Source organism: Tursiops truncatus, chromosome 20, assembly GCF_011762595.2.
Source record: "Tursiops truncatus isolate mTurTru1 chromosome 20, mTurTru1.mat.Y, whole genome shotgun sequence".
In the NCBI taxonomy this organism is placed as follows: Eukaryota; Metazoa; Chordata; class Mammalia; order Artiodactyla; family Delphinidae; genus Tursiops; species Tursiops truncatus.
The window spans coordinates 29,061,771-29,089,393 of NC_047053.1; the positions used below are offsets into that span (position 1 = coordinate 29,061,771).

At 39.3% G+C, this 27,623-nt stretch overlaps 2 protein-coding genes across 3 annotated transcripts in view; both read left to right on the forward strand.

Moving 5' to 3' along the window:
• Positions 1-4,454: 4,454 nt before the first annotated feature.
• Positions 4,455-9,016, forward strand: SMG8 (SMG8 nonsense mediated mRNA decay factor). Its single transcript, XM_004312073.3, has 4 exons — positions 4,455-6,252; positions 6,808-6,953; positions 7,230-8,102; positions 8,509-9,016. The coding sequence occupies exons 1-4, from the start codon at positions 4,494-4,496 to the stop codon at positions 8,704-8,706; spliced, it is 2,976 nt and encodes a 991-aa protein (XP_004312121.1). The 5' UTR covers positions 4,455-4,493; the 3' UTR covers positions 8,707-9,016.
• A 5,862-nt stretch (positions 9,017-14,878) lies between these two features.
• GDPD1 (glycerophosphodiester phosphodiesterase domain containing 1) overlaps positions 14,879-27,623 on the forward strand; it is a 46,765-nt gene continuing 34,020 nt past the window's right edge. Inside the window, exon 1 of one of the 2 annotated variants that reach the window (XM_033847502.2) lies at positions 14,879-17,490. In XM_033847502.2, coding sequence (XP_033703393.1) covers positions 17,013-17,490 — 478 coding nt within the window. In that variant the 5' untranslated portion in view covers positions 14,879-17,012. The remainder of the gene's footprint in view (positions 17,491-27,623) is intronic. The other variant, XM_004312074.4, reaches the window with a different exon arrangement.

The window sequence follows — 27,623 nt, forward strand, 5'->3', positions numbered from 1 at the left end:
AGACCCAATGCGGCCAAAAATTAAATAATTAATTAAAAAACAAACAAACAAACAAAAACCCAGTAACTACTGATCTGCTTGCTTTTTTTTTTGCTTTGCCCTCTAAGTATGCACCCCTAAATGCTATGGTTTATTTTGCTCACTTTTGAACTCTTACAAATAGAATCATACATTATATATTCTTTTGTTTTTAGCTTCTTTCAATCTACATTTAAGATTCAACCATATTATTGTGCAATGCTATAGATAATTTATTTTTGATGTATGAATATAGTTATTAATTGATTTTGTTGTCATTGGACATTAAGGTTGTTTCTAGTTTTTGGCTATCATGAGCTATGCATGCCATTTTGAACATTCTTGAACATGTACATTTATGCAAGTGTTACTTTAGTGTGTATATCTAGGAGTGGAACTGCTAGGTTATAAAGCATGCCTATTTTCTAGATACTGTCAAACTGGTTTTCCAAGTGGTTGTACCAATCAATCTATGGTCCCTTCAGCAAAGTATGAGAGTTGTTACTCTTGTTTTCTTCTAGAGATTCTTTTTTTTTACATCTATTGGAGACACAGACCTACTACAGAATGGACTTGAGGATATGGGGAGGGGGGAGGGGTAAGCTGGAACGAAGTGAGAGAGTAGCATTGACATATATACACTACCAAATGTAAAATAGATAGCTAGTGGGAAGCAGCTGCATAGAGAGTCTTTTCAATTTGGTTTCTCAACATTTTGTTTACTTGGGAAATCTATACAAATGGATGTGGTTAATATACACTTTTTCCTGGATTTGTAAGTCAAAGAATTGTTAAAATTATAGTAGCAAAGTCACATACTAAACATAGCAAATAATCTACATGATGAGTATCACAATATAATTTATGTGGATAAACAGGTACAATTTCTTATCTTAGTTGGCTTTTAGAAGAGAGATAGAATCTGGACATATAGAAGTAGAGAAGCGAACAAGTAAAAACCAATAGACAAACAAAATTTTTAAAAATACATTTGAAAGCCCACCTCTACTCCTTTCTAAATTCTTGTTAGTAAATAAGTGTTGATTGAGAAGAATTTATGGAAGCCCAACACAGCTTAATATATTAAAAACACCATCACCAGGACTTAGGGCCCCTCCCTTCCTTTGAGAATTAAATGATAATTCTTCCCCCTAACCACTTTTCTTGGGATATAATTGACATATAATGTATTTGTTTAAGGTATACAACATAATGGTTTGATATATGTATCTATTGCAAACTGATTTCCACAATAAATTTAGTTAAACTTGGTCACCTTATATAGTTATAATATTTTTCCTGTGGTGAGAACTTTTAAGATGTATCTCTTAGCAACTTTCAAATATACAATATTGTTCACTGTGTAGAGTCACCACGAAGTACATCACATCCCCAGAACTTATTTACCTTATAACTGGAAGTATGTACTTTTTGACCACCTTCATCCATTCCCCTCCTACCCCTCATCCACCCCACTACCCCACCCACCTCCTCATCTGACAACCACCACTTTGTTCTCTGTTTCTGTTAGGTTTTTTTTTTTTTAGATTCCACAGTTAAGTGAGATCATGCATAAATGAGATAATTCTTGGTAAGGACTTAGCACAGAGCCATACACAGAGTAACTAATCTGTTTGATTTTTATTGTGATCATTTTTTGACATCCAAGTAAGAGCTCATTAAACACAAATTAATCTCATCTCTACTTTAAAGCCAGAGTATTTTTCTTAAAGTAATAAAGCTTAACTATTTGAACTTCCAGCCAGCTAAATCAAACATTGAATTAAGGCTTTCCACATTTCTTCAAGGAAGAATTTTTTTAATATTACACATTGAAGAAAGTGTTCATTGTAGAAAAATTAGAAAATAGAGATATAAAAATAAGAGTATGTCCACCCAAAAACCTGCCTACAGACGTTTATAGGAGCTTTATTCATAATTTCCAAAACTTGGAAGCAATTAAGATGTCTTTCAGTAGGTGAATAGGTGAATAAACTGTGGTACATCCAGATAATGGAATATTATTCAGTACAAAAAAGAAATGAGCTAGCAAATCATAAAATACACGGAAGAAACTTAAATGCATATTACTAAGTGAAGGGAGCCAATCTGAAAAGGCTATGCACTGTATGTATGATTCCAACTGTATGACGTTCTGGTAAAGACAAAACTGTGGAGACAGTAAAAGATCAGTGGTAGCCAGGAGCTTGGGGGAAGGGAGAAATGAATAGGTAGAATGCATAGGATTTTTAGCGCAGTGAAACTATTCTATATGACACGTTAATGGTGGATACATATCCAAACCCAGAATGCACAGCACCAAGAATAAACCCTAATGTAAACTATGAATTTGGGAGTGATAATCATGTGTCAAAGTAGTTTCAGAGATTGTAACAGATGTACCACTCTGCAGCCCAGTGTTGACAGTAAAGGGACCTATGACTGTGTAGGGGCAAAGGGTATATGGGAACTCTGTACTTTGTGCTCAATCTCACTATGACCCTAAAACTGCTCTAAAAAAAAATCCATTTTTTTAAAAAGCAGGGAAACAAGGAGTAAAGAAAAAAATTAAACAAATCCTAACACATTTTAAACATTTTGGTATATATTCTTCTGAGTTTGATAATATTTTATTGTTGTTGTATTCCATAAACCTTTCAAAATCCCTGCCTTTTTTTTTCCATTGATACGAGTCAAGAAAGAAATCTGTTCACCTTGCTTTGAAAGATGTTTTTAAAGTGGTGCTTCTCAAACTATAAAGTGTGTACAAATCATTAGGATTTATTGAAATTCATGTTCTGATTAGTAGGTCTGGGGTGGGGACTAAGATTCTGCATTTCTAAAAAGCTCCTTCTTTGGGCTGCAGACTAATCCTTCTACAGCAAGTTTCTGGAGCTTAAAGTGAAACCGTTTCCTACTTTTAGAAGAGTGATTTGACACTCTTTTTTGTGGAATTTTTTTATTCCTTGAACTGCAAACTAACTGCTTCCAAGATGCTCGACATTGCTAATTATTAGAGAAATGCAAACCCAAAACTACAATGAGGTTATCACCTCTCACCGGTCAGAATGGCCATCATCAAAAAGTCTACAAATAATAAATGCTACAGAGGATGTGGGGAAAAGGAAACACTCCTACACTGTTGGTCAAAATGTAAATTGGTGCAGCCATTATGGAAAATAGTATGGAGGTTCCTTTAAAAAAACTAAAAATAGAGTTACCATATGATCCAGCAATCCCACTCCTGGGCACATACCTGGAAAAGATGAAAACTCTAATTTGAAAAGATACATGCACCCCAATTGCACTATTTACAATAGCCAGGACATGAAAGCAACCTAAGTGTCCATCAACAGATGAATGAATAAAGAAGATGAGGCATATATAATATCATATATATGTGACATATATATGACATACACACACACACATAATGGAATATTACTTGGCTATAAAAAAGAATAAAATATTGCCATTTGCAGCAACATGGATGGACCTAGAGATTATCATACTGAGTGAAGTAAGCCAGATAGAGAAAGACAAATATTATATCACTTATATGTGGAATCCAAAAAAAACACACAAATGAACTTATTTACAAAACAGAAATAGACTCTCAGACATAGAAAACAAACTTATGGTTACCAAAGGGAAAAAAGGAGGGGGGGGGTAAATTAGGAGTATGGGATTAAGAGATACACAGCACTATATATAAGATAGATAAATAACAAGGATTTACTGTATAGCACAGAGAACTATACTCAATATCTTGTAATAACCTATTATGGAAAAGCATCAGGAAAAAGTATGTATAACTGAATCACTTTGATGTACACCTGAAACTAATGCAACATTGTAAATCAACTATACTTCAATAAAAATAAAATAAAATCACTACTGGTAGTGAAAAAAAAGTTGGAGGTGAGATGAGTGGGTGGGTGAGTAGTTGTTTGTCAGAAAGAAAATACGATGTAGAAAGGATTAAGAGGTTAATGTGGTGAGGACAATAAACCTGTTGTAGATGCTCTATAAATATTTGACAAGAATTAAATCTAGCACAGTGTGAATATAATTCCTTTTCAAAACTACTTACTTCTGCCTTTATCTTGCATGTAATGTCATTTTAGATTGTCACAAACACAGCTCTCCTTTTCACTAAAATGATTTTGTAACTTTTAACATTCATTAAACGTTTTGTCTATCAAGAAGAACAAACAAAAAAAACCCTAACTGCTTCTAAATGTCTTTTTGATATTTCAATTCCTACAGTCTCCGGTTAAGGAAAATCTTAAATCAGCTGTGCTGTAGGACTAGGTAAAACCCTGGTGAAAAACTATGACAGGAGAAGCGAGAGGCGGAACCTAAAGTGAGAGGAAAGCAGCAACTGAAGAAGCGGAGGAGGGATTTCAAACTTGGACGAGAGCCGGTTCTGTTTACCGGAGGGACCGGAAGAACGCCAGAGTAGTCTCCGCACCATGGCGGGTCCTGTCAGTTTGAGAGAGCTTTTAATGGGCGCTTCAGCCTGGACAGGCTCTGAAAGTCCCGAGGGGTCCCCTACAGAGGGTGGTGGGAGCGCGGCTGGCGGACCGGAGCCTCCTTGGCGGGAGGATGAGATCTGCGTGGTGGGAATCTTCGGCAAGACGGCTCTGCGCCTGAATTCCGAGAAGTTTTCACTTGTGAACACCGTGTGCGACCGACAGGTTTTCCCCCTATTTCGCCGCCAAGATCCTGGAGACTCGGGGCCTGGAATCAGGACCGAGGCTGGGGTCGTCGGGGAGGCTGGTGGAGCCGGGGTCCCTGGCGCCGGGTCCGGGGATCCAGTTCGGGGAGGTGTAGCTGTCGCGGAAGGGAACCGAACTGAGCCAGGTTCCCAGGACTACAGCCTTCTGCAAGCCTATTACAACCAGGAAAGCAAAGTTCTGTATCTTCTTTTAACTTCCATCTGTGACAATTCCCAGCTTCTCCGGGCTTGTCGGGCCCTTCAGAGCGGGGAAGCTGGAGGTGGCCTCCCTTTACCTCATGCGGAAGCGCACGAGTTCTGGAAGCATCAAGAGAAACTGCAGTGCCTCAGTCTCCTTTACCTTTTCTCCGTCTGTCACATCTTGCTTCTGGTCCATCCCACTTGTTCCTTTGACATCACTTATGATCGAGTATTCAGAGCCCTGGATGGACTGAGACAGAAAGTACTGCCCCTCCTCAAAACAGCCATTAAGGATTGTCCAGTTGGCAAAGACTGGAAGCTAAACTGCAGACCTTGCCCACCTAGACTCCTTTTCCTCTTTCAACTCAATGGAGCACTCAAGGTGGAACCCCCTCGGAATCAAGACCCAGCTCATCCAGAGAAGCCCAAGAAGCATTCTCCCAAAAGGAGACTGCAGCATGCCCTGGAAGACCAGATTTATAGAATCTTCCGGAAGAGTCGTGTCTTGACTAATCAGAGTATCAACTGCCTCTTTACTGTGCCGGCCAATCAGGCGTTTGTGTACATAGTTCCTGGAAGCCAGGAGGAGGACCCAGTAGGCATGTTGCTGGACCAACTTAGGAGTCATTGTACTGTGAAAGACCCTGAATCTTTGCTGGTCCCTGCACCCCTTTCTGGGTCCAGGCGATACCAGGTGATGAGGCAGCACAGCCGACAACAGCTGTCTTTCCACACTGACACTAGCAGTTCCAGTTCTTCTGGGCAGCTAGTGGATTTCACTCTTCGGGAATTCCTATGGCAGCATGTAGAGCTAGTACTAAGCAAGAAAGGTTTTGATGACAGTGTGGGCAGGAACCCACAGCCTTCCCATTTTGAACTTCCTACTTATCAGAAGTGGATCTCAGCAGCTTCAAAACTGTATGAAGTAGCTATCGATGGGAAAGAGGAGGACCCGGGCTCTCCCACTGGGGAGCTAACGTCTAAGATTTTAAGCAGTATTAAAGTCTTGGAAGGGTTTTTGGATATTGACACAAAATTCTCAGAGAACCGGTGCCAGAAAGCTTTACCCATGGCCCATAGTGCCTACCAGTCAAATTTGCCTCATAATTACACAATGACTGTCCATAAGAATCAGCTTGCCCAGGCTCTTCGAGTGTACAGTCAACATGCTAGGGGTCCAGCCTTTCACAAATATGCCATGCAGTTACACGAGGACTGCTACAAGTTTTGGAGCAATGGCCATCAGCTCTGTGAGGAGAGGAGTTTAACTGATCAACACTGTGTACATAAATTTCACTCCTTACCTAAATCAGGTGGCCAAAATTTTCTCAGTATTTTGAAATCAAAACTTTGAGCTGTGTTTTTATTCTTGTTTTAAGAGAGTTTGTTCATTATGTTTTTAAAAAGAGGGGCCTGCAGAAATTTAGGTACATCAGATTTAAGTTTTTTCTCCTGCTGTAAAAAGAAAAATCAGCTATGACTACTAATTATGTTCTTGTATTTAAAGAATGAACCCTAGGGGATTAGTAAATGAGAACTATTAAATAATACAAAGTTTCAGGAATTTCATATTAACATTTTTACCTTTTATTTAACTGAAATGAATATAGTGAAATGTATGGGCACTATGATGATGATAAAATTTACTTAGAGACCCTAAAAGTTTAGATTAAAAATATGTATTATGTCATGTATTTTCACTTGCTTCTGTTAGATGTGTGTAGTCAAGTTTTTGTGTTTTGGGTGGTTTTTTACTTCTCATTTCCAAAGAACTGGTTGGAGAAATTTGGGGGTTAAGGTGCAATTGAATGCAAAATAAATTTGGGTCTGCATTGTGTGTAAAATTAATAGTGACTTATATTTTCCAGGAGAAAAACCAGAGCCTGATAGAAATCCTCCTGTGCTGTATCACAATAGCCGAGCTCGATCCACTGGTGCCTGTAACTGTGGAAGGAAACAGGCACCTCGAGATGATCCCTTTGATATCAAGGCAGCTAACTATGACTTTTATCAGGTAGACTCTACATTTTTTCCTCCTCTTCTCTCTCTCTCTTTTTTATTTTTTATTTTTATTTTGCTAACGACCATCTGAGTAAAAATATACTTTTTCAGGAGCAAAATATCTAGATAAGTAAATGTGACTTGCAGTGTGATATCTAACAAGGGAAATTTCTTTATATGTACTTATTTGCTTACCCATTAACTGTTGATCTTGCTTTTTAATGTGAAGCATGTGTTGTTTTCAGTGAAAGGTTCACAGGATTAGTTTGTTTTTTTCCTTCCTCCATAGCTTCTGGAAGAAAAATGTTGTGGAAAATTGGATCACATCAATTTCCCAGTATTTGAACCAAGTACTCCAGATCCTGCTCCTGCCAAAAACGAATCATCTCCTGCCCCTCCAGATGCAGATGCTGATAAACTTAAAGAAAAAGAACCTCAAACCCAAGGAGAGAGCACAAGCCTGAGTTTAGCTTTGAGCTTAGGCCAATCCACAGATAGTTTAGGTACCTATCCAGCTGACCCACAAGCAGGAGGAGATAATCCAGAAGTTCATGGTCAAGGAGAAGTAAAAACTGAGAAGAGACCAAACTTGGTTGATCGGCAGGCATCCACGGTTGAATATCTCCCGGGCATGCTACACTCAAATTGCCCCAAAGGTCTCCTACCTAAATTCTCCAGCTGGTCTTTGATTAAACTAGGCCCTGCTAAGTCTTATAACTTTCATACTGGTTTGGACCAACAGGGCTTCATTCCAGGAACAAACTATCTTATGCCTTGGGACATTGTCATCAGGACTAGGGCTGAAGATGAAGGAGACTTAGACACAAATTCTTGGCCTGCTCCAAATAAAGCTGTTCCTGGAAAGAGAAGTGCAGTTGTAATGGGAAGAGGAAGACGGCGAGATGACATAGCGCGAGCATTTGTGGGCTTTGAATATGAAGACTCTCGAGGACGAAGATTTATGTGCTCAGGACCTGACAAAGTAATGAAAGTAATGGGAAGTGGGCCCAAGGAATCAGCTTTAAAAGCCCTGAATAGTGATATGCCCTTATATATTCTGTCATCATCTCAGGGTAGAGGGCTAAAACCACATTATGCTCAACTTATGAGGCTTTTCGTTGTGGTTCCTGATGCTCCTTTGCAGATAATACTAATGCCTCAGGTAAGAAATATAACCCTTTTTGTCCCCAGACAAACAAAAAATGCTGATGCTTGTTTTGATTATATGAAAAAAGTACAGGGTATCAAACTAATTAAACAGGTCTTAATTTTAAATACCTCTTCTACCTAACATTGTGTTTCTTGAAAAATAGATTGTAGGTGTGTTAATCAGTTCACACCATCAATTCACGTCATCTGGTTAGAGGCAGAACTTGAAGTTAAAAATCTGTAGAAAAGCAGGATAGTATTTGAGATTATTTAATGTAATATCAGATATGATTGGAGTTAAGAATGTACACATTACCTGCTTAATCTTATGTGCTCTGTGAACTTATCCTTTGTTTAGGCACTTATCTTTCAGGTGTTTCTTATTGAAATATATTAATCATATAACCTGTGTTTTTCAGGTTCAGCCAGGCCCACCACCATGTCCAGTATTCTACCCAGAAAAACAAGAAATCACTCTCCCACCTGATGGCCTCTGGGTTTTGAGATTTCCATATGCCTACGTGACTGAGAGAGGACCTTGTTTCCCTACGAAGGAAAATGTGCAGTTGATGAGTTACAAGGTGCTCCGTGGGGTTCTTAAAGCAGTAACACAATAAGTGTTTTCCAGCCAGTACAGTCCTAAACTGGAGCTGATTTTTGGTTTTGGTGTGTATGGGGTGATTTTTGGTGTGTGATACTGTGTTTTCTTGAACATAAAATGTGTTTTGGTTACAGGAGTTCAGTATTTGGACAGTAATTGTTCCACTATTTCATGATATTGTTGATACTTATTGTAAATGGGGGTACAGCTTCCTAATAAACATTGTTTATTCTAGAAAAGGACATGAAATACATGGTTGATACCTCTACTCTCTCTTTGTTTCTGTTTCACTGTCCATAATAAAACATATTTCTATTATAACTGAATGTTGCATTATCATGTTGAGCCAAAGCTTTGTTATTGCTAAAATGTTTTAGCTGGGATTTTCGTTAAAATGCTGCTCCTGAAATTATCTTCAAATCAAGATGATCCAGGGCTTCCCTGGTGGCGCAGTGGTTAAGAATCCACCTGCCAATGCAGGGGACACAGTTTTGAGCACTGGTCCAGAAAGATCCCACATGCCACAGAGCAACTAAGCCCGGGCGCCACAACTACTGAGCCTGAGCTCTAGAGCTCGCAAGCCACAACTGCTGAAACCCGCGTGCCTAGAGCTTGTGCTCTGCAACAAGAGAAGCCACCGCAATGAGAAGCCCATGCACCACAATGAAGAGTAGCCCCTGCTCACCGCAACTAGAGAAAGCCCGTACACAGCAACGAAGGCCCAACGCAGCCAAAAAATAAATACATTTTAAGAAAAGAAAAGGGAGAGAGAGAGAGAGAGAGGCAGAAACCACAGTATCTTTAAAAAAAAAAACGAGATGATCCAGTAGGTTATCTGGTAATTGTATGAGGACTTAATTGCAAAAATATGTCCTACTGTTTGGCTTACCGTTCTGGTACCTGAGTTACATTGTTTTGTTCTCACCATTTTATTCTTGGACTGATGAGATACCATATTTTAAATGAATCCTCTCTGAACTAAAACCTATTTATCCAGGATATTAGTACATACTTTATTCTTTGAAAATTGCTATACTATGAAACAATTTGCTAAGTGATACAAATTTTATTAATTCATATCGATGTTAACGTTCACCAGCATCAACATGGTGACACTGATATATCACTAATTAGCTAAGTGTGCAAAATAAGTTAATATGCCAGAATTCTAATGTAACTGATTATATTTTCCTGGGCACATTGATTTTGAAATGCTGAGCAAATAGAATTGGAGATTTTAGTTGCAATATATATGAAATGTAGTATTTGTTTTTATTTATTTATTTATTTATGGCTGCGTTGGGTCTTCGTTGCCGCACGCAGGCTTTCTCTAGTTGTGGAGAGCGGGGGCTACTCTTCATTGTGGTGCATGGGCTTCTCATCACGGTGGCTTCTCTTGTTTGGAGCACGGGCTCTAGGCACGTGGGCTCAGTAGTTGTGGCGCACTGGCTTAGTTGCTCCACGGCATGTAGGATCTTCCTGGACCAGGGCTCGAACCTGTGTCCCCTGCATTGGCAGGTGGATTCTTAACCACCGTGCCACCAGGGAAGTCCCATGAAATGTAGTATTTGTTTAACACATCTTGCTACCAGCTTAAAACAGTTACTTACTTAGGTTTTGATTTTTAAATCTATATAGAGAAACACATAACTGGCAGCCAATTTAAAACTGTAATTTAATTAGGTGTATTTTTATGCCTATTTTACTGTAGTTTAATTAGGAAGAGAATCTGAGCCAATATGAAAATTAGTCTATATTCTTCTTTCATCTCAGCCTTATTTTTCATCCTTTTCCTTTATATCTTTCACTCCTTTTATATCAGTTTTAAAAATCACAATTACTTTTGTATTAAGCATAGTCGTCGGTAGTTGCATTTGGGAAATATAGCTAGACTGTTCTGTAGGACATATACTAATAGTTGTATTGTTTTTTAATAGCCTCTAAGACTTGACTAACAGGTTGCGTAAGCTTGTAGGTCAGAGGAACTATAAGAAAGTAGTTTATGAGAACAGATAGATTTCAGAAGAGCAAACCTGTGTCTTTTTTTCTTTATTTCCTTTTTGATATCATTCTACATGGAACAACTTTACATTACTGCTTAAATTAGTAAGTAATTTTCCTTGATTATATTTGGTTACAGAAGCCACCTTAATTTGAATTTCTATAGCATTTTTAAATACAAAACTTTTTTTGTTTAAGTATTTACAGTGTTGTGTTAGTTCCTGGCACACAGCACAGTGATTCAGTTATACGTATATATATACATATTCTTTTTATTTTAATATACCCTTGTAGCTTATTCATTTTGTGCATAATATTTTGTTCCATCTGTTTGTTTGTTTGTTTATTTATTATTTGGCTGTGCTGGGCTGTGTTGCGGTGCGCGGGCTCCAGAGTGCACGGGCTCAGTAGTTGCGGTGCACAGGCTTAGTTGCCCAGCGACATGTGGGATCTTAGTTCCCGGACCGGGGTCAGATCCGCGTCCCCTGCATTGGAAGGCAGATTCTTAACCACTGGACCACCAGTGAAGTCCCTATATATGCATATTCTTTTTCACGTTCTTTTCCATTATGGTTTATTACAGGATATTGAATATAGTTCCCGGTGCTATACAGTAGGACCTTGTTTATCTTTTTTTTTAATTGGCCATGCCATGCGGCTTGTGGGATCTTACTTAGTTCCCCAACTAGGGGTGGAACCTGGGCCCTCAGCAGTGAAAGCACAGAGTCCTATCCACTGGACTGCCAAGGAAGTCCCTATCATTTTTTTTTGTTTTGTTTTTTGTTTTTTTTTTTTTTTGTTTTGTTTTTTTTTTTTGCGGTACGCGGGCCTCTCACTGTTGTGGCCTCTCCCGTTGCGGAGCACAGGTTCCGGACGCGCAGGCTCAGCGGCCATGGCTCACGAGCCCAGCCGCTCTGCGGCATGTGGGATCTTCCCGGACTGGGGCACGAACCCGCGTCCCCTGCATCGGCAGGCGGACTCTCAACCACTGCGCCACCAGGGAAGCCCCCCTATCATTTTATATATAATAATTTGTACCTGCTAATACCAAATTCCTAATTTATTCCTCCCCCACCCCCTTTCCCCTTTGTTAGCCATAAGTTTGTTTTCTATGTCTGTGAGTCTGTTTTGTAAATAAGTTCATTTGTGTCATATGTTGGATTTTACATGTAAGATATCATATGGTATTTGTCTTTCTCCTTCTGACTTACTTCACTTAGTAAATACAAAATTTTTATGCTATTTGTACTTATAACTTGCTTAAGACACAATTGCAGCACTTCTTCATGCTTGTTTTTATCCATAAATAAGTTTACAGGGTGTCACATTAGAGAAATGTGGACTATGCAGGTCTGTATTGCTTACTACCTTTCTCTTTAGTCCTACAAACCTTATTTCAGCAAACTTCAAACGTGATGGTTTTTTTAAAGAAATTATATTTCTTCTGTAGCAGCATTTGCATTGTCCTTTGCTTAGTAGATTTTTTTTTGAAATATAAGCAAATGTTTCAAATTGATTCTTTTTTAAGAATCACTAGGACAGAAGGGCATTCTTTGGCTTATTGGTAAGTCTTTTGATGTGTCCTTGAAGAGTTGTATAGAATTAAAATTTTTAGGAAGTAAATCATATTTTATTCAAGAGTGCTAACTATTTAAAGGACTACTATGATAAACCTTATAAAGTAAATTACATTAATCTAATTTTTTAAATGGTTTCATACGTTGGTTTACTTAAAATTAAGACTCCCCTGCACTACTTAAACAGTGAGTTTTGTTTCTTAGTTTAAATTAAAAATTTAAAAAGACTTTAAAGGAACAGGAAAAAAATTAGAAAAATGGAACTAGAGAAGCCTGATTTATAAAAATAACAATAGCTACTGTGTACTGAATGGCACACAATAATAATAGCTATTTCTTGAATATCCTCTTGTTAGGTAATTTAGTAAGCATTTTGTATACATTGCCTCTAATCCTCAGAGCACTGCAAGATAGATATCATCCATTTTATCAGGAAATTAAAGCTTGAGGTGATTAAATAATTTGTCCCAGGTCACATAGCTAGGAAGTAACAAAGTCAGAATTTAAATTGAGGACTCTGACTTCAAAGCTGTACTCTTCCTATGTTCTGCCTTCTTAGAAAATATAAAAATAAAACCTGCGTGTCAGTTTCTCCAGCTGAATATTTTGATTCTGGTCTTAAGACTTGTGAATAGGTGAGTTTTGGGTTTTTTTTTAAGATTTATTATTTATTTACTTTATTATTTTTTTTGGCTGTGTTGGATCTTAGTTGTGGCATGCGGGATCTTCGTTGAGGCATGTGGGATCTTTTGTTGCGGCGTGTGGGTTTTTTCTCTCTCTGTAGTTGTGGTGCGTGCGTTCCAGAGCCCATGGGCTCTGTAGTTTGCGGTACGTGGGCTCTAGTTGAGGCACATGAACTCAGTAGTTGTGGCACGTGGGCTTAGCTGCCCCGCGTGGGATCTTAGTTCCCTGACCAGGGATCAAACCCACGTCCCCTGCATTGTAAGGCGGATTCTTTACCACTGGACCACCAGGGAAGTCCCCTGGGTGAGTTTTTAATGTCAGAAAAATGAGATATGGTAGACACTCTTAGAGGACTATATGACCACAGTTGCTTATTACTTCCTTTCTCCTACAAAGTTACATGTACTTGAGGATCAAGTGACTTATTTATTTGGCTGCCGGGTCTTAGTTGCGGCACGTGGGATCTTTGTTGAGGCATGCAAACTCTTAGTTGCTGCATGTGGGATCTAGTTCCCTGACCAGGGATCGAACCCAGGCCCCCTGCATTGGGAGCGTGGAGTCTTAGGCACTCGACCACCAGGGAAGTCTCGAGTATTGAGTGACTTTTATCCTTTATATTATCCTGGCTATTTTCTCAATATAAAAGCAAGACTCCTTAGTTTACAATCCCATGTAAAACAATTTTTGGTTTTGAACATACCTTTGTTGTTTTTGTAAAATGAATATGTAGTCATTGTATCTGTTATTGTTTCATAGGTTTTTTTTAAACAAAGATAAGAATAAGTTACCTGAAGTTCCACTGCTTTGCTAAATGCTCTCTGCTAACCAGTGGCAACATTTTAGTGAATATCCTTCTAAACATCTCATGCAGACAGTCACATGTGGATATGTATTCAATTTTACATAACTGCAATCATAGAATACGTCTTGTTCTGTAATCTGCTTTTTTTCACTCTACAGTATATGGTAGACATTTTTCCTGTCAATAAATGAATGTATTATTAATAGCTGCATTGTTTTCCCTTATCATGAATTATATAATCTGTCCTTTATTGTTTGATATTTAGGTTCTTTTAAATTTAGGGCTTCTATGAACGATGGAATACCAGGGTGCATACATCTTTTATTAATACTTGTGAAATTTTCTTTGCAGAATAAACTGTTAGGCCTGGGATTGATGGGTCAAGGGATATACACATTTTACGTTTTGATATATTTTGCTAAATTGCCCTGAAGAAAGTTGAACCATGCTCTAACCTAGTATCAGATTCCCACTGTTAGAGTTGAGAATCCTAATGGCAGTCTGCCAGTCTGTCTGCACACTAGCTGTTTATTGCAGCAGTTTTCTTATTTAGCATAGTATCACACTGTAATTTATGGGTTCCTTTAGAACTCTTGGGTAAATGCCTTCTGGTCCCAATGATCTATGTTCCTAGTCAATTGCATCTGCTATCTAGAACCCTAATAATTTGGGCAATACAGTTGTAGATGGGGTTGAAATGACAGGTTAAGGAAACATTTGACTAGCATGAATGTTCTTTTCACTATACCGCATCCTGGATCTGCTACCTCTGATATGCTTCCAAGGACACTTTTTAAGTGGGAATTTCCTTAATGCTATCTTCTATGAAGAGCAAGATTATTTTTCAAATCTTTTATTTTTCGTAAGATCAGTACTATCTTCTCCAACCCCTTGAACTGAGTTAAGATTGATGACCTTGTTGTTATATCAGCCACTAGCTGTATAGTCTTGGGCAAACTACTTAACCTCTCCAGATATCAGTTTTCTCTTCTCAATGAAACAGGCCAGTGATTTCTTTTTTTTTTTTTTCTTTTTTTTTTTTTTTGCGGTACGCGGGCCTCTCACTGTTGTGGCTTCTCCCGTTGCAGAGCACAGGCTCCGGACACGCAGGCTCAGAGGCCATGGCTCACGGGCCCAGCCGCTCTGCGGCATGTGGGATCTTCCCCGACTGGGGCACGAACCCGTATCCCCTGCATTGGCAGGCGGACTCTCAACCACTGTGCCACCAGGGAAGCCCGATTTCTTTTTTTTTTAAGTTTTTATTTTTCCTTATTTTTAACATTTTTTTGGCCATGCTGCACAGCATGCAGGATCTTAGTTTCCTGACCAGGGATGGAACCCATGCCCCATGCAGTGGAAGCCCAGAGTCTTAACCCCTGGACTATCAGGGAAGTCCCAGGCCAGTGATTTCTGATACTCTTTCTTTTCCAACATTTTCCCCCTATGATAATTGATTGCCTGTGCTAATTGCCTTTCTTGGCTTAAATAATGTCTTATTAACTTTGGAGTCTCATAAATTTCCCGCAAAATATGGCCTTCATCTTGGAAGATATCTCTCATCATATAAGTGCAATTTTTTAAAAGATGCTTTTCTACTATTATACTTTCACCTGTTCTTTCATTGGTGTTAATTTTCTTGGGCCTGCACTAAGGCATGTGTGCTCCTGCTTGGTTACTTATTTTGAATAATTCTGTATACTTTCCCCAACTTTGTTGCTGAATCCTAACCACTAGGCCACCAGGGAATTCCCTAGGATACTTTCAGTGCTTTCATTTTACTTCCTTAGATCCTCAAAATACTGCTCTGAGGTTAGATATTATTATCCCCCATTTTACAGATGTGAAACTGAGGCTTAAACTAAGTGATATGCCCAGAGTCACTCAGTTTATAAATAGCATAGCTATATCTATGGGTTCTAGGGACTTCCCTGGCAGCCCAGTGCTTAAGACTCCGTGCTTTCAGTGCGGGAGGTGTGGGTTCCATCCCTGTTTGGGGAACAAAGATCCCACATGCTGTGCAGTGTGGCCAAAAAGTAAATAAATAAATCAATCTATGGGTTCTACATTTAGAGCTCTGTCTGCTACGCCACTGGTGCCTCTATAGTTGAAGGTTAAATATTCTTAGTTACATTTTTTTTCCTGATAATATTTATCATATACATATATCTATACTAATCATAAAGTAGTCATCAAATTTAAAGTTGCTGTCAAGAGAGATTTTGGAAAAGGGAAACAGAACCATGAGCACAGCTACTCTATAGGATATAATTTGACAGCCCTAAACAGATACTTTCCTTAATTCCTAACAAGGCAGTATTTTTCAACTTGTGAGTTCCCTTTAAATGTTGTTAATTTTAAGTTTGGTTGTATGTGGAAATTTTTATACTTAGTTCTCTTCTACAAAGGCTTTATCATTTCTTTGCGTATATTGGTGTTAGACCAAGAAATAAGACTACTGTGTTGGTAAACGGATGCAAAAGTCTTTCTCTGCAACTTTTTAAAATCTAATGAAGGCCCTTGTTTTCAAGAATCCTCCAAATTTTATTTACTCTTCTTAAAGGAAGGTAAAATCTTTGGGAAGTCATTATTAACAGAATGTGTGAGTTGGAAGTTATCATTTAGTAAAAAAATTCCTCATTTTACAGATAAGAAAACAGAAGAAAGAAATTTGCTTAAGGCCAGAGTCAAGAATCACATGATTTTAAATAATCACTCTGCATTCTACTTCTGTGAGAGACCTGTTTTTCTGGCCAAAATTTCTCCCTCAGCCCTGGGTTAATTCTTTTGCACTTAAATGTGGCTCTTAGAATTAGTAGTTTGTGTGGGATGAAAGGAAATTTAGTTTCCAGTCTTCCCAAGACTTTTAAGTTATAACCTATAACCTTGTCAACGTTTCCTTATTTTAAACGGACTTGTAAGTCAACAAACATTTGACTGCCTATCGCGTACAAGGCATGAGGTTTGCATTTTAACAGTAAAATGCGAGAGGAGAGGAACCATCCCTCAAATACTTGACTGATAAACTAGTACCTTTGATGGTATGTGTGACAAAAGGGAAAATTCTCCCTTGGCTGGACAAATGAGTGTGTTTATTATTTGTTTTCAGTAAGCTTTAACTCCTCCATCGGTAAGAGTTCTTTGCATTTCTTCGACTAGGGCTAAAGACGCGCCCTGGAATCATCCCTTTTTGATGTGAACTTTCTCATTATGTCAGGCCTTCCTGAAGGCTATCCTTGAATAGCCTTTTCGGTCCGAGTGATGGCGAAGGCACTGGCGGGTTTCCAAGCATTCGACTCAACTTGCGCTGCGAGTCGGACCACAAAGCTAGGTGACAAAAGCGGGCTCTGGGACCTTCGCCGGCTCATACCCTGCAGCCTGAGCGCGCCTGCGTGTCGGAGCCCCTTTGTTGCTTGGCTGCCAGAGTCCGGCTGCGCCTGCGTGTTGGGCCGGCGCCGGCAAGTGCGCTGCACCGCTGGCACCGGCTGGGGGCGAACAGACCTCTTCAGCAGCTGCCGCCGCCGCTGCAGCCGTTGCGACCGTCTCAGCGGAGTTCAGAGGGCCAGGCGGTGGGAGACTTCCCACAGGGTGGCTGAGATGTCGTCCACCGCGGCTTTTTACCTTCTCTCCACCCTGGGAGGGTACTTGGTGACTTCCTTCTTGTTGCTCAAATACCCGACCTTGCTGCACCAGAGAAAGAAGCAACGATTCCTCAGTAAACACATCTCTCACCGCGGAGGTGAGAGGGGTCCCCAGAACCAGGTGGCGGAGGTGGGGGAGGCCCCCCACCTTGCCCCAGCACGACTAGAGCTGAGGGTCCTCCGCAAAAGGCAGGCGGGTGGAAATACGTGAGAGTTTGAGGAAGGATGGGCGTGTGTGGATAGAGGGCTCCCCCGGAGGTGAAGGCAGTGTGGAGGGGAGGTCGCCTGAAGGAAGGAAAGGGGTCTTGAGACAGAGCCAAGGTGGGGACCTCTCGAGTGCGGCGATGTCAGGGGTTCTCAGAAGGAGGAAGGACCAGGGTGAGAATGAAAGGTAGATGGAGGTTTCTCGGAGGAGGGAAGGATGATGGCAAGCTACCTTCCTAGCAGTGAGGCACAAGTGGGGAGCACCGGGCCGAGCCGGGGGTACCCCGCAGTGGGGAACCGGGAACAGACTTGTTCCGAGACAGCCAGTGGCTGAGCTTGTGGGAAGATGGGGCGAACTGCTTCCAGGGCTGAGGAACTGCGTGAACCTGGAGCGTGGTGCAGCCTGGGCATCTGCAGTCCCTGGGGGCCGGTCCCAATTCACCCCTCCATCCCCCCATTCTAAGCATGATAATTGAGAAGAGGGGGAAACCGAGTCCCTGAGCCGGGGACACGTCCCAAGGTCACGGTTATAGCTTGGGCTGGACTGGGACAGAAACTGGAGCGTCCTGGTTCCCAAAGCTGCAAACCTCGCACCTGTTTTTTTTTTTTTCCAACCCCACCTTGCACCCCAGCAGTGACCGGTGGATTTCCAAAGACAAAAAGATGATTTAGTTAATGACAGGACTGTATTGTTTGACGAAAACAAAGAAGTTTCTTTTGGAACAGCGTCTTGCCAAAAGGAATGTAGATGAACCCTCTCATTTCCCAGACAGCAGGCCAAATCTTTGCCTCTTCATTATTGTGCAATAATGTCTTTATTTCATTTCACGCATGATGTATAAAATGTTGTGAGATTGGATTATTTCAATCAATTTTAGCTTGTTCTTTAGAGATGAATGTTAAACTAGGTTAAAATTGCTTGGAATTTACAGTCTAATACTTGAAATGGTAAAATTCTAGTTTACAGTCTAAAATTTGATTTAGTACCATGACTCCTTTGCTAACAAGAATTGGCCAGGAATAAGGGGTTTTTTTGTGTTTTGGGGTTTTTTTAATTTAATGAATTTATTTATTGGCTGCATTGGGTCTTTGTTGCTGCCCGTGGGCTTTCTCTAGTTGCGGCAAGCGGGGAGCTACGCTTCATCGCGGTGCGCAGGCTTCTCATTGCAGTGGCTTCTCTTGTTGTGGACCACGGGCTCTAGGTGCGCGGGCTTCAGTAGTTGTGGCATGTGGGCTCAGTAGTTGTGGCACACGAGCTCTAGAGCACAGGCTCAGTAGTTGTGGCACACAGGCTTAGTTGCTCCGCAGCATGTGGGATCTTCCCGGACCAGGGCTCGAACCCGTATCCCCTTCATTAGCAGACGGATTCTTAACCACTGCGCCACCAGGGAAGTCCCAGGAATAAGTTTTTAAATATCACAGAAGTACATTAGCATGCTCCTGTAAAATCTGTATAATTTAATCAGTTACACATAGTACTAAAGAGTGACTTCAGTGGTTATGCTAGTCTCCTACTCATGAAAAGTGTGAAAGGTTTTAAGGGATCTATCACCAGCTAAATGCCAAGTTATTTCTTATTTGGTTTACCTGTATTTTAATGGATACAAAGTTAAATTGTAGGATGACATATGACTACTAACGTGCCTTCAACCACTACAGCCAAAAAAACAACTTTTAGTGTTTGAGTTGTTGCCATAGAAGTATTTTCGATGGTAGTAGTCCTACTCGGGAGATAGTCAGTACCTTCTGCCAGTTGTGTTTACTGATTTAAAAAAAAGAAAAGTGTGCTTACTAAAAACCCAAAACAAAACTAGGTCCTCTAAAAAGCTATCTAAACGGTCGTTATGGGTGATCTAGATTTTATTTTAGAAGAAATAATCTTAACTCTGTAGGCTTGAAATACGTTTACAGTCCTAAATCACTGTAGTAAATTCCTGTGTGTTAGTGCTTAATATGCTTTTGTTGAGTATGTATGTCAAATAATACAGTTGAATCCAGGGTGATAGCGGATATATTTACTAAAAAACACTTTGTAACTCAAGATACTAAGTTTCTGGAAAATAATAGACTAGGAAGCAGTCAGCTTCTGCTTGCTTTTTATTTTTGTCTTGGACACTGATAACAGCAATCAGTGTTATCTGTGCAAACTTTTCCATGCATGTCACGAACATTTGGGCTAATTCTCTATTGCCCTAACTGCAAATACCTGATATTTCATGAAAACCAGATGTATGATCATTCCAAGATTGAAACATTGATCATTATATATGTATAAAGTATACACATCTGAATTGCTTTAACTTAAAACTCTTAATGTGTACTATATTATGTCTGCTATGAAAGCACTATCACCTGAGTCAGATTCTGGACCTATCACTAGTTAACCTTGGGAATAAGCCTTGGTTATTATAGAAGCAATATAACCTTGCTTCTCTTTGGGTTGTTATGAGGATTAGGTGTACAGAAAGCACTTTAAACACAGTAAAATTGTTTAGAAATATAAGCATGGATACAAGGGGTCACATTTGTATTTTGCAATAGGACTTTGAGTTGAGTGAGAGAAAATGAGATCACCCTATACTTAATGTCTTAGTTTTAATGAACACTTTTGCCTTTTACTGATTGATTGTCCTTGAAAGTAGAAAATACTCTAATGTTTTAAAAATTAAGTGGTGTAGGCCTGCTTTGTTCTTACCTCATTAAAGCATACATTGTATTACATTATATTGTAATACCTGCTTCCCTTATTAGACTATGAGTTCCTCAAGGGCAGATTTTAGATTTTACTAATGCTTGGGTCTCTAGCCTCTAGTACAGATCCTAACATACACTTAAAATAATAGCTTGCTGTCTGCTAATTATCTATTGTGTGCTAGATACTTTCCATGTCTTTCCTTATCTATTTGACCAAAGAACACTTTTTGTAACTACGGTGTATTGATGAAATACCAATAGGACCAAAGATGTACCCTTTGGGTTAAATCGAGAGCAAGTCATACTCTCAAAGTCTATTTTTATAATTTCTCTATGAAATTATGAATTTTATTAATATTTTTACAATTGCATAAGTAACTCATATTCATTGTAGAAAACTTGGGAAATATAGAAATTAAAAAAGAAAAAATAGTTCCTAAAACTCACCATCCAGACATAATCTCTGTTAACATTTTGAAGTATGTCTTTTTTTTTTATATTTATTTTTATTTATTTATTTGGCTGTCAGGTCTTAGCTGCCGTACGTGGGATCTTCGTTGCCGTGTGTGGGATCTTTTAGATGTGGCATGCGAACTCTTAGTTGTGGCATGGGGGATCTAGTTCCCTGACCAGGGATTGAACCCGGGCGCACTACACTGGGAGCGTGGAGTCTTAGCTACTGGACCACTAGGGCAGTCCCCTGAAGTGTATCCTTTAAGTACGTATTTTACTACATTTGGAATCATACCATATATACACATATTTCAAATGCCCACTGAGTTAACTAGAGTTAGGATAGCAGGGAAATAACTTTTTCATACTCCCTAAGCTATCTCTATGGGCCAATTGAATTAAGCAACAGGCTTTTAAAAAAGAGATTCATTTATTAGGGTTCGGTGGCCAAAGAATTAAAAAAAAAAATCATCAACTGATAAATTCCTCACCTTACCTTTTAATCTTTCACCCTTGATTGCAAGGCAAAGTATTGCCACAATCTGGGCATTTTGCCAGATTGATTTCAGAGGTGATAAGTTTGAGGGTAAATATTGCTCATGGACACTGGCTGCTTCTGAGTCCTAAACTTTGTTTGCTCAAGGAGGAAAGTGAGGCATCAGTTTGAGTCTCAAAGTGTCACTGGAAGTATTTTGGTTTTGGTTTTGTATGAGTGTGTAAAGGGAGGGTAAAAGCAGGTGTTATCTATATTTCCCTGTATTAAAAAAATTATACATATTACAAACTTAGAAAAATTAAATATCATTATAGAAAAAGTTGAACGTATAACAAGATAGCAAAAAACACTTATTGAAAAGAGCACACATATGGTGGTTAGTTGGTAAATGCTGCCGCTGTATCAATATACACTTTGAATATCATCCTTCTATGCTATTGATGTGTTTAATTTTTTTCTTATATCTGCAAATATATATTTCACTAATATTTTCCCCTTGAAATATAGAAACAATTCCGCAGTGTTCCAGGGATCGCATATTGAGAAATGCTCTTTTGTATATACCATCTGTAGTCCTTACAAGCTCTTCATGCTCTTATGGAAATATATAGTTTCCAAAGTGCGCTATAAATGTTGAATGAACAAGTGAATTTAGAAGTGGAGAAGGAACTTACTTTGTTGCTTGATTTACTGAATAACAACTCCATTTTAAGTTGATATAAGGTTATGTCTTCAAACATTAAAATATGTTTTATTTGCACTAAGCTATCTTTTCCAATATCAGAAAAATTTTAATTTGGAAGTTGTTCTTTTGTGGCTGGTGCACATTGTCATATTTGTCATTGGTTTTATAAACATCACACACACACACACATATAGCATGTATACAAAAGATGTTAATGATAGTGGTCATTGGAGGATAACTGTAAAACAAGTGTACAATGTTTGTTGAATGTTTATTGGTATATAAAACATTTGGGAGGTAAAAAGGAAGCTGACCAGACATTTCTTTCCTTTACAGCATTTAAATCTAATTAAAGATACAAAAGAGAATGTTTCCTTTACTTTTCCTATCCTAACAGAAATTAACCAATCACAAAGTAATTATGAGGTACTATTAAGAGAGGAAAGTTAATATAGAATGAAAAATTGGGAAATATAGCTTTGTATAGTATTAGGAAGTGAAGCTTTCTCAAAGAAGTGAAAAATGAGAACTGGCGGAGAGGGAGGCAGGGGGACATAAGCAGAGAAATTATGAACAAATTATAGTAGGACAGCATGTCAAATCTATGATACTCATCCTCATCCACATTTCATAATTAACTTCATAACTAATTAACAAACTTTTGTTTACATGTTGAATGGTTATTTGCAAAGCCAGGCATTAACCTGCTTATTGAGGAAAAAGAAAAATTAACGGCAGGTGTGCTTTATGAATGATATGATGATAATTGAAAGGAGAAGGAATTCAAACCATTTCGTGAGAGAAGAGCTATCACCAAATAATTCTTTGGAGAGGAATGGCATACTTTTAAATTAGTCTACTTTTAAATTAGTCCCTTAGTTACTCTCGGGGCTTTCACCATATGAATCTTAACAAGTAATTTGTGGGTATTATCATTGTGGGATTTATCTTCAAGCTTTACAAACAAGTGTAAGAATATGGAAATAAGGACCAATACAAGTAACTTATCTGTAAAACTGAAATAAGGAGAAATATGAATGGAAGCATAGAAACTGCAGCATAGTTAGTGGTAAAAAGGGTGGGATCTGAAGTCATACTGCTTATGCTCGAAATTCAGTTCCCCTTGTTGGCTATGTGATCTTACCCAATTTTATTTCCGGAGATGCCAGAAATCTTGCCATGGTTGTGGGCATTTTAATGAAATAATATATAGAGTGCTAAGCACAGTATCTAGCTTCTATTAATTATTAATATCTTGACCACCTTTTCAATATTTTATTTTATTTAGTACTGGCTATTAATTTTATAAAGTAGATCAAAGATCTTAATAATGCTTGCATGCTTAAGCTCTTAGGTTTAAATGAATTACAAATAAAATTAATATGGAAAGGAGACATAAAAGACAAACAGGTAGACTTTGAATGTAAATATTAGTAGTAAAAATTATATTAACTGTGGGGAAATTTATTTCAGATTTCTGAATCTCTATTTTATATTTTTCCTAACTCCTTTTCCTCAAAACAAAAAGAGCCAACTATAAGTATCTTTTGAACTTTTTATTATGGAACATTTTAATCATATACAAAAGTAGTAAGACTCTATCACTCAGATACAACTAATTATCAACTCATGCCCAATGTTGTTTCATCTGTATCCCTGCCCATTCTTCTCACCTGTATTATTTTGAAACAAATATCATATCGTTTCAAACTTAATAAATATTTGTTGAACACTGTTTTGCGGAATATTCTTACACATGTATATTACAAAGCCCTTGCTATTTAAATTTGAGAAGGCTTACTTTCCCATCCCAACTTTGGAACCAACTTAGAAATAAAATGCATGCAACAGAAAGATAGAGGTATGGGACTTCCCTGGCAGTCCAGTGGTTAAGACTCTGTGCTTCCACTGCAAGGGACTCAGGGAACTAAGATCCTGCATGCTGCGCTGAGCAGAAATTTTGTTCCTTCTGAGGGTGGGCCACTCCAAATTAAGGGGACTATGAAGGGCTGAGTCACAGATGGACGGACAGCTCTTTCTCCTACGTGGCTTCTGCTCCCATGGGGAGGAGTATATGAGGGAATAAAGAAGGGTTAAAAGTGTTCCTTCCATTCTTTTCCCTCCTTGCGGACTAGAGTGGAATTTTCCTTCACTAGGTGGGAACAGGTAGCTGGGGATAGATGTTCCTCTCAATACTTGCCTTCAAAAAGCCTTCTAGGGCTTCCCTGGTGGCGCAGTGGTTGAGAGTCCGCCTGCCGATGCAGGGGACACGGGTTCGTGCCCCAGTCCGGGAAGATCCCACATGCCGCGGAGCGGCTGGGCCCGTGAGCCATGACCGCTGAGCCTGCGCGTCCGGAGCCTGTGCTCCGCAACGGGAGAAGCCACAACAGTGAGAGGCCCGCGTACCACAAAAAAAAAAAAAAAAAAAAAAGCCGCCTCAGGGTTTAAGTGGTGTAACAGAATATAAAAAACATAGGACTTAGAAATAAAGGCTTTTTGAACAAACATTTAGGCATAGCATACATGTGGTAGCACTAACCTTAAGTGTACAGCTTAATATCTTTTTTAATATATGTGTACATCCAGGTAGCCATTTACTCAGATCAAGATATAGAACATTTCTAGAATCCCATAAGATTCCCTTGGTTCCCTTCCCAGTCTATCCTTCTCCATCCCCAGAGGTGACCACCCCTCTGACTTTTCTGATCATTGAATTTTTAAAAAATTTATTTTATTTTTGGCTGCGTTGGGTCTTGGTTGCTGTGCGCAGGCTTTCTCTAGTTGCGGTGAGTGGGGGCTACTCTTCCTTGTGGTGCCCGGGCTTCTCATTGCAGTGGCTTCTCTTGTTGCGGAGCACGGGCTCTAGGCGCACGGGCTTCAGTAGTTGCGGCCCGAAGGCTCTAGAGCACAAGCTCAGTAGTTGTGGTACACGGGCTCAGTTGCTCCGCAGCATGTGGGATCTTTCCGGACCAGGGCTCGAACCCATGTCCCCTGCATTGGCAGGTGGATTGTTAACCACTGCACCACCAGGGAAGCCCTGATCCTTGATTATTTAAGACAGTGGTTTTCAAAGTGTGGTCTGTGGACTCCTAGGAGTCCCCAAGACCTTTCATGGGTCTACAAGGTCAAAATTATTTTCATAAGATATTACTTACCTTTTTCACCTTGTTGACATTTGTACTGATGGTGCAAAAGCAGTAGTCGGTAAAACTGCTGTTGCTTTAGCACAAATGAAAATACTGGTACCAAATGTACTAGTAGCCATTGTATTCCTCACCATCATGCACTCACATTTTTTTTTAAAAAGGCAGTTTCATTTAAGAATATCTTTGATGTATTAGAAAAATTATTAATTTTATTAAATTTCAATCCTTGAGTACACATAAGTTTTAATATTCTGTGTGACAAAATTGGAAGTACACAAAAATCACTTTTGCTGCATACCAAAGTAGGAAGATGATTGTCTTGAGGAAAAGTACTTGTGCAATTGCTTGAATTCTGAGCTGAATTAGCCTTTATTGTTTTCCACAGAACACCATTTTTTTTTTTTACATCTTTATTGGAGTATAATTGCTTTACAATGGTGTGTTAGTTTCTGCTTTATAACAAAGTGAATCAGTTATACATATACACATGTTCCCATACCTCTTCCCTCTTACGTCTCCCTCCCTCCCACCCTCCCTATCCCACCCCTGCAGGCGGTCACAAAGCACCAAGCTGATCTCCTGTGCTATGCGGCTGCTTCCCACTAGCTATCTACCTTACGTTTGGTAGTGTATATATGTCCATGCCTCTCTCTCTCTTTGTCACAGCTTACCATTCCCCCTCCCCATATCCTCAAGTCCATTCTCTAGTAGGTCTGTGTCTTTATTCCTGTCTTACCCCTAGGTTCTTCATGACATTTTTTTTCCCTTAAATTCCATATATATGTGTTAGCATACGGTATTTGTCTTCCTCTTTCTGACTTACTTCACTCTGTATGACAGACTCTAGGTCTATCCACCTCATTACAAATAGCTCAATTTCATTTCTTTTTATGGCTGGGTAATATTCCATTGTACATATGTGCCACATCTTCTTTATCCATTCATCTGATGATGGACACTTATGTTGTTTCCATTTCCGGGCTATTGTAAATAGAGCTGCAATGAACATTTTGGTACATGACTCTTTTTTTTTTTTTTGCGGCACACCGGCCTCTCACTGTTGTGGCCTCTCCCATTGCGGAGCACAGGCTCCGGACGCGCAGGCTCAGCGGCCATGGCTCATGGGCCTAGCCGCTCTGCGGCATGTGGGATCTTCCCAGACTGGGGCACGAACCCGTGTCCCCTGCATCGGCAGGCGGACTCTCAACCACTGCGCCACCAGGGAAGCCCCATGACTCTTTTTGAATTATGGTTTTCTCAGGGTATATGCCCAGTAGTGGGATTGCTGGGTCATATGGTAGTTCTATTTGTAGTTTTTTTAAGGAACCTCCACACTGTTCTCCACAGTGGCTGTATCAATTTACATTCCCACCAACAGTGCAAGAGGGTCACAGAACCCCATTTTCACTTAAAAAACTGACTGACGAACTGGTTATTCAGCCTTGAGTATTCAACAGATATGTTCTTGAAAATTAATAAAGTGAGTCTGTCATTAGAATAAAAATAATCTAGCTGCCTTCTATTAAAGCAATGCCAATGATTAAATTTGAGCTTTCAAGCAAAAATTAGACTTCTGAAAAACTTATATCACCCACTGTAAGCTTGGTAGCTTTCCAATTTTTAAAGATTTTCCTGATGGTATCAGGTATTAACAAATGTGATTTTTAAAAAATATTGTGTAATGAAATGTGTCAGTATTTAGAAGATCAGCATAATTCAGTGAATCAGTATTTTCCAAAAAACCATGCATGGGTGAAAGATCCATTCAAAGTTCAAGATGGGCTAATCGATTTTCATGTAATAGAGTATGAAGAGGTCATTAATACGGTTCAGATTCCACATTACAACTAACTTTTAAGAATCTGCCATTTATTGAATTTTGGTGCAGTATCACAGAAGAATCTTTCTTTTCCCACTATCTGTGTGAAGGTTGATATGTACGTATGAAGCAGATACGAGAATCTGGCTGCCTTCTATTAAGCCAGACATTAAAGAGATTTGCAAAAGTGTAAACCAATGCCACTCTTAGTGTTAAATATTTTTGTCAGATCGTTATTTTTCATAAAATGTTATGTTAACATGTAATGGATTTATTATCGTTATTTTCAAAGTTTTAAAATTTAGAAGTCAATTTCTAATATGTAATTATTAATGGATATAACCCACATAATCAAAAGCTCTTTGAGGGACTTCCCTGGTGGCGCAGTGGTTAAGAATCCTCCTGCCAGTGCTGGGGACACGGGTTTGAGCCCTGGCCCGGGAAGATCCCACATGCCGCAGAGCAACTAAGTCCCTGCACCACAACTACTGAGCCTGCATGCCACAACTACCGAAGCCCATGCGCCTAGAGCCCATGCTCCGCCACAAGACAAGCCACCGCAATGAGAAGCCTGCACATCGCAACGAAGAGTAGCCCCTGCTCGCCACATCTAGAGAAAGCCCTTGTGCAGCAACGAAGACCCAACGCAGCCAAAAATAAATAAATTAGTTAATTAATTTTTAAAAAATGCTTAAAAAAAAAGCTCTTTGAGGTACTCAGTAAGAGTCCTGAGA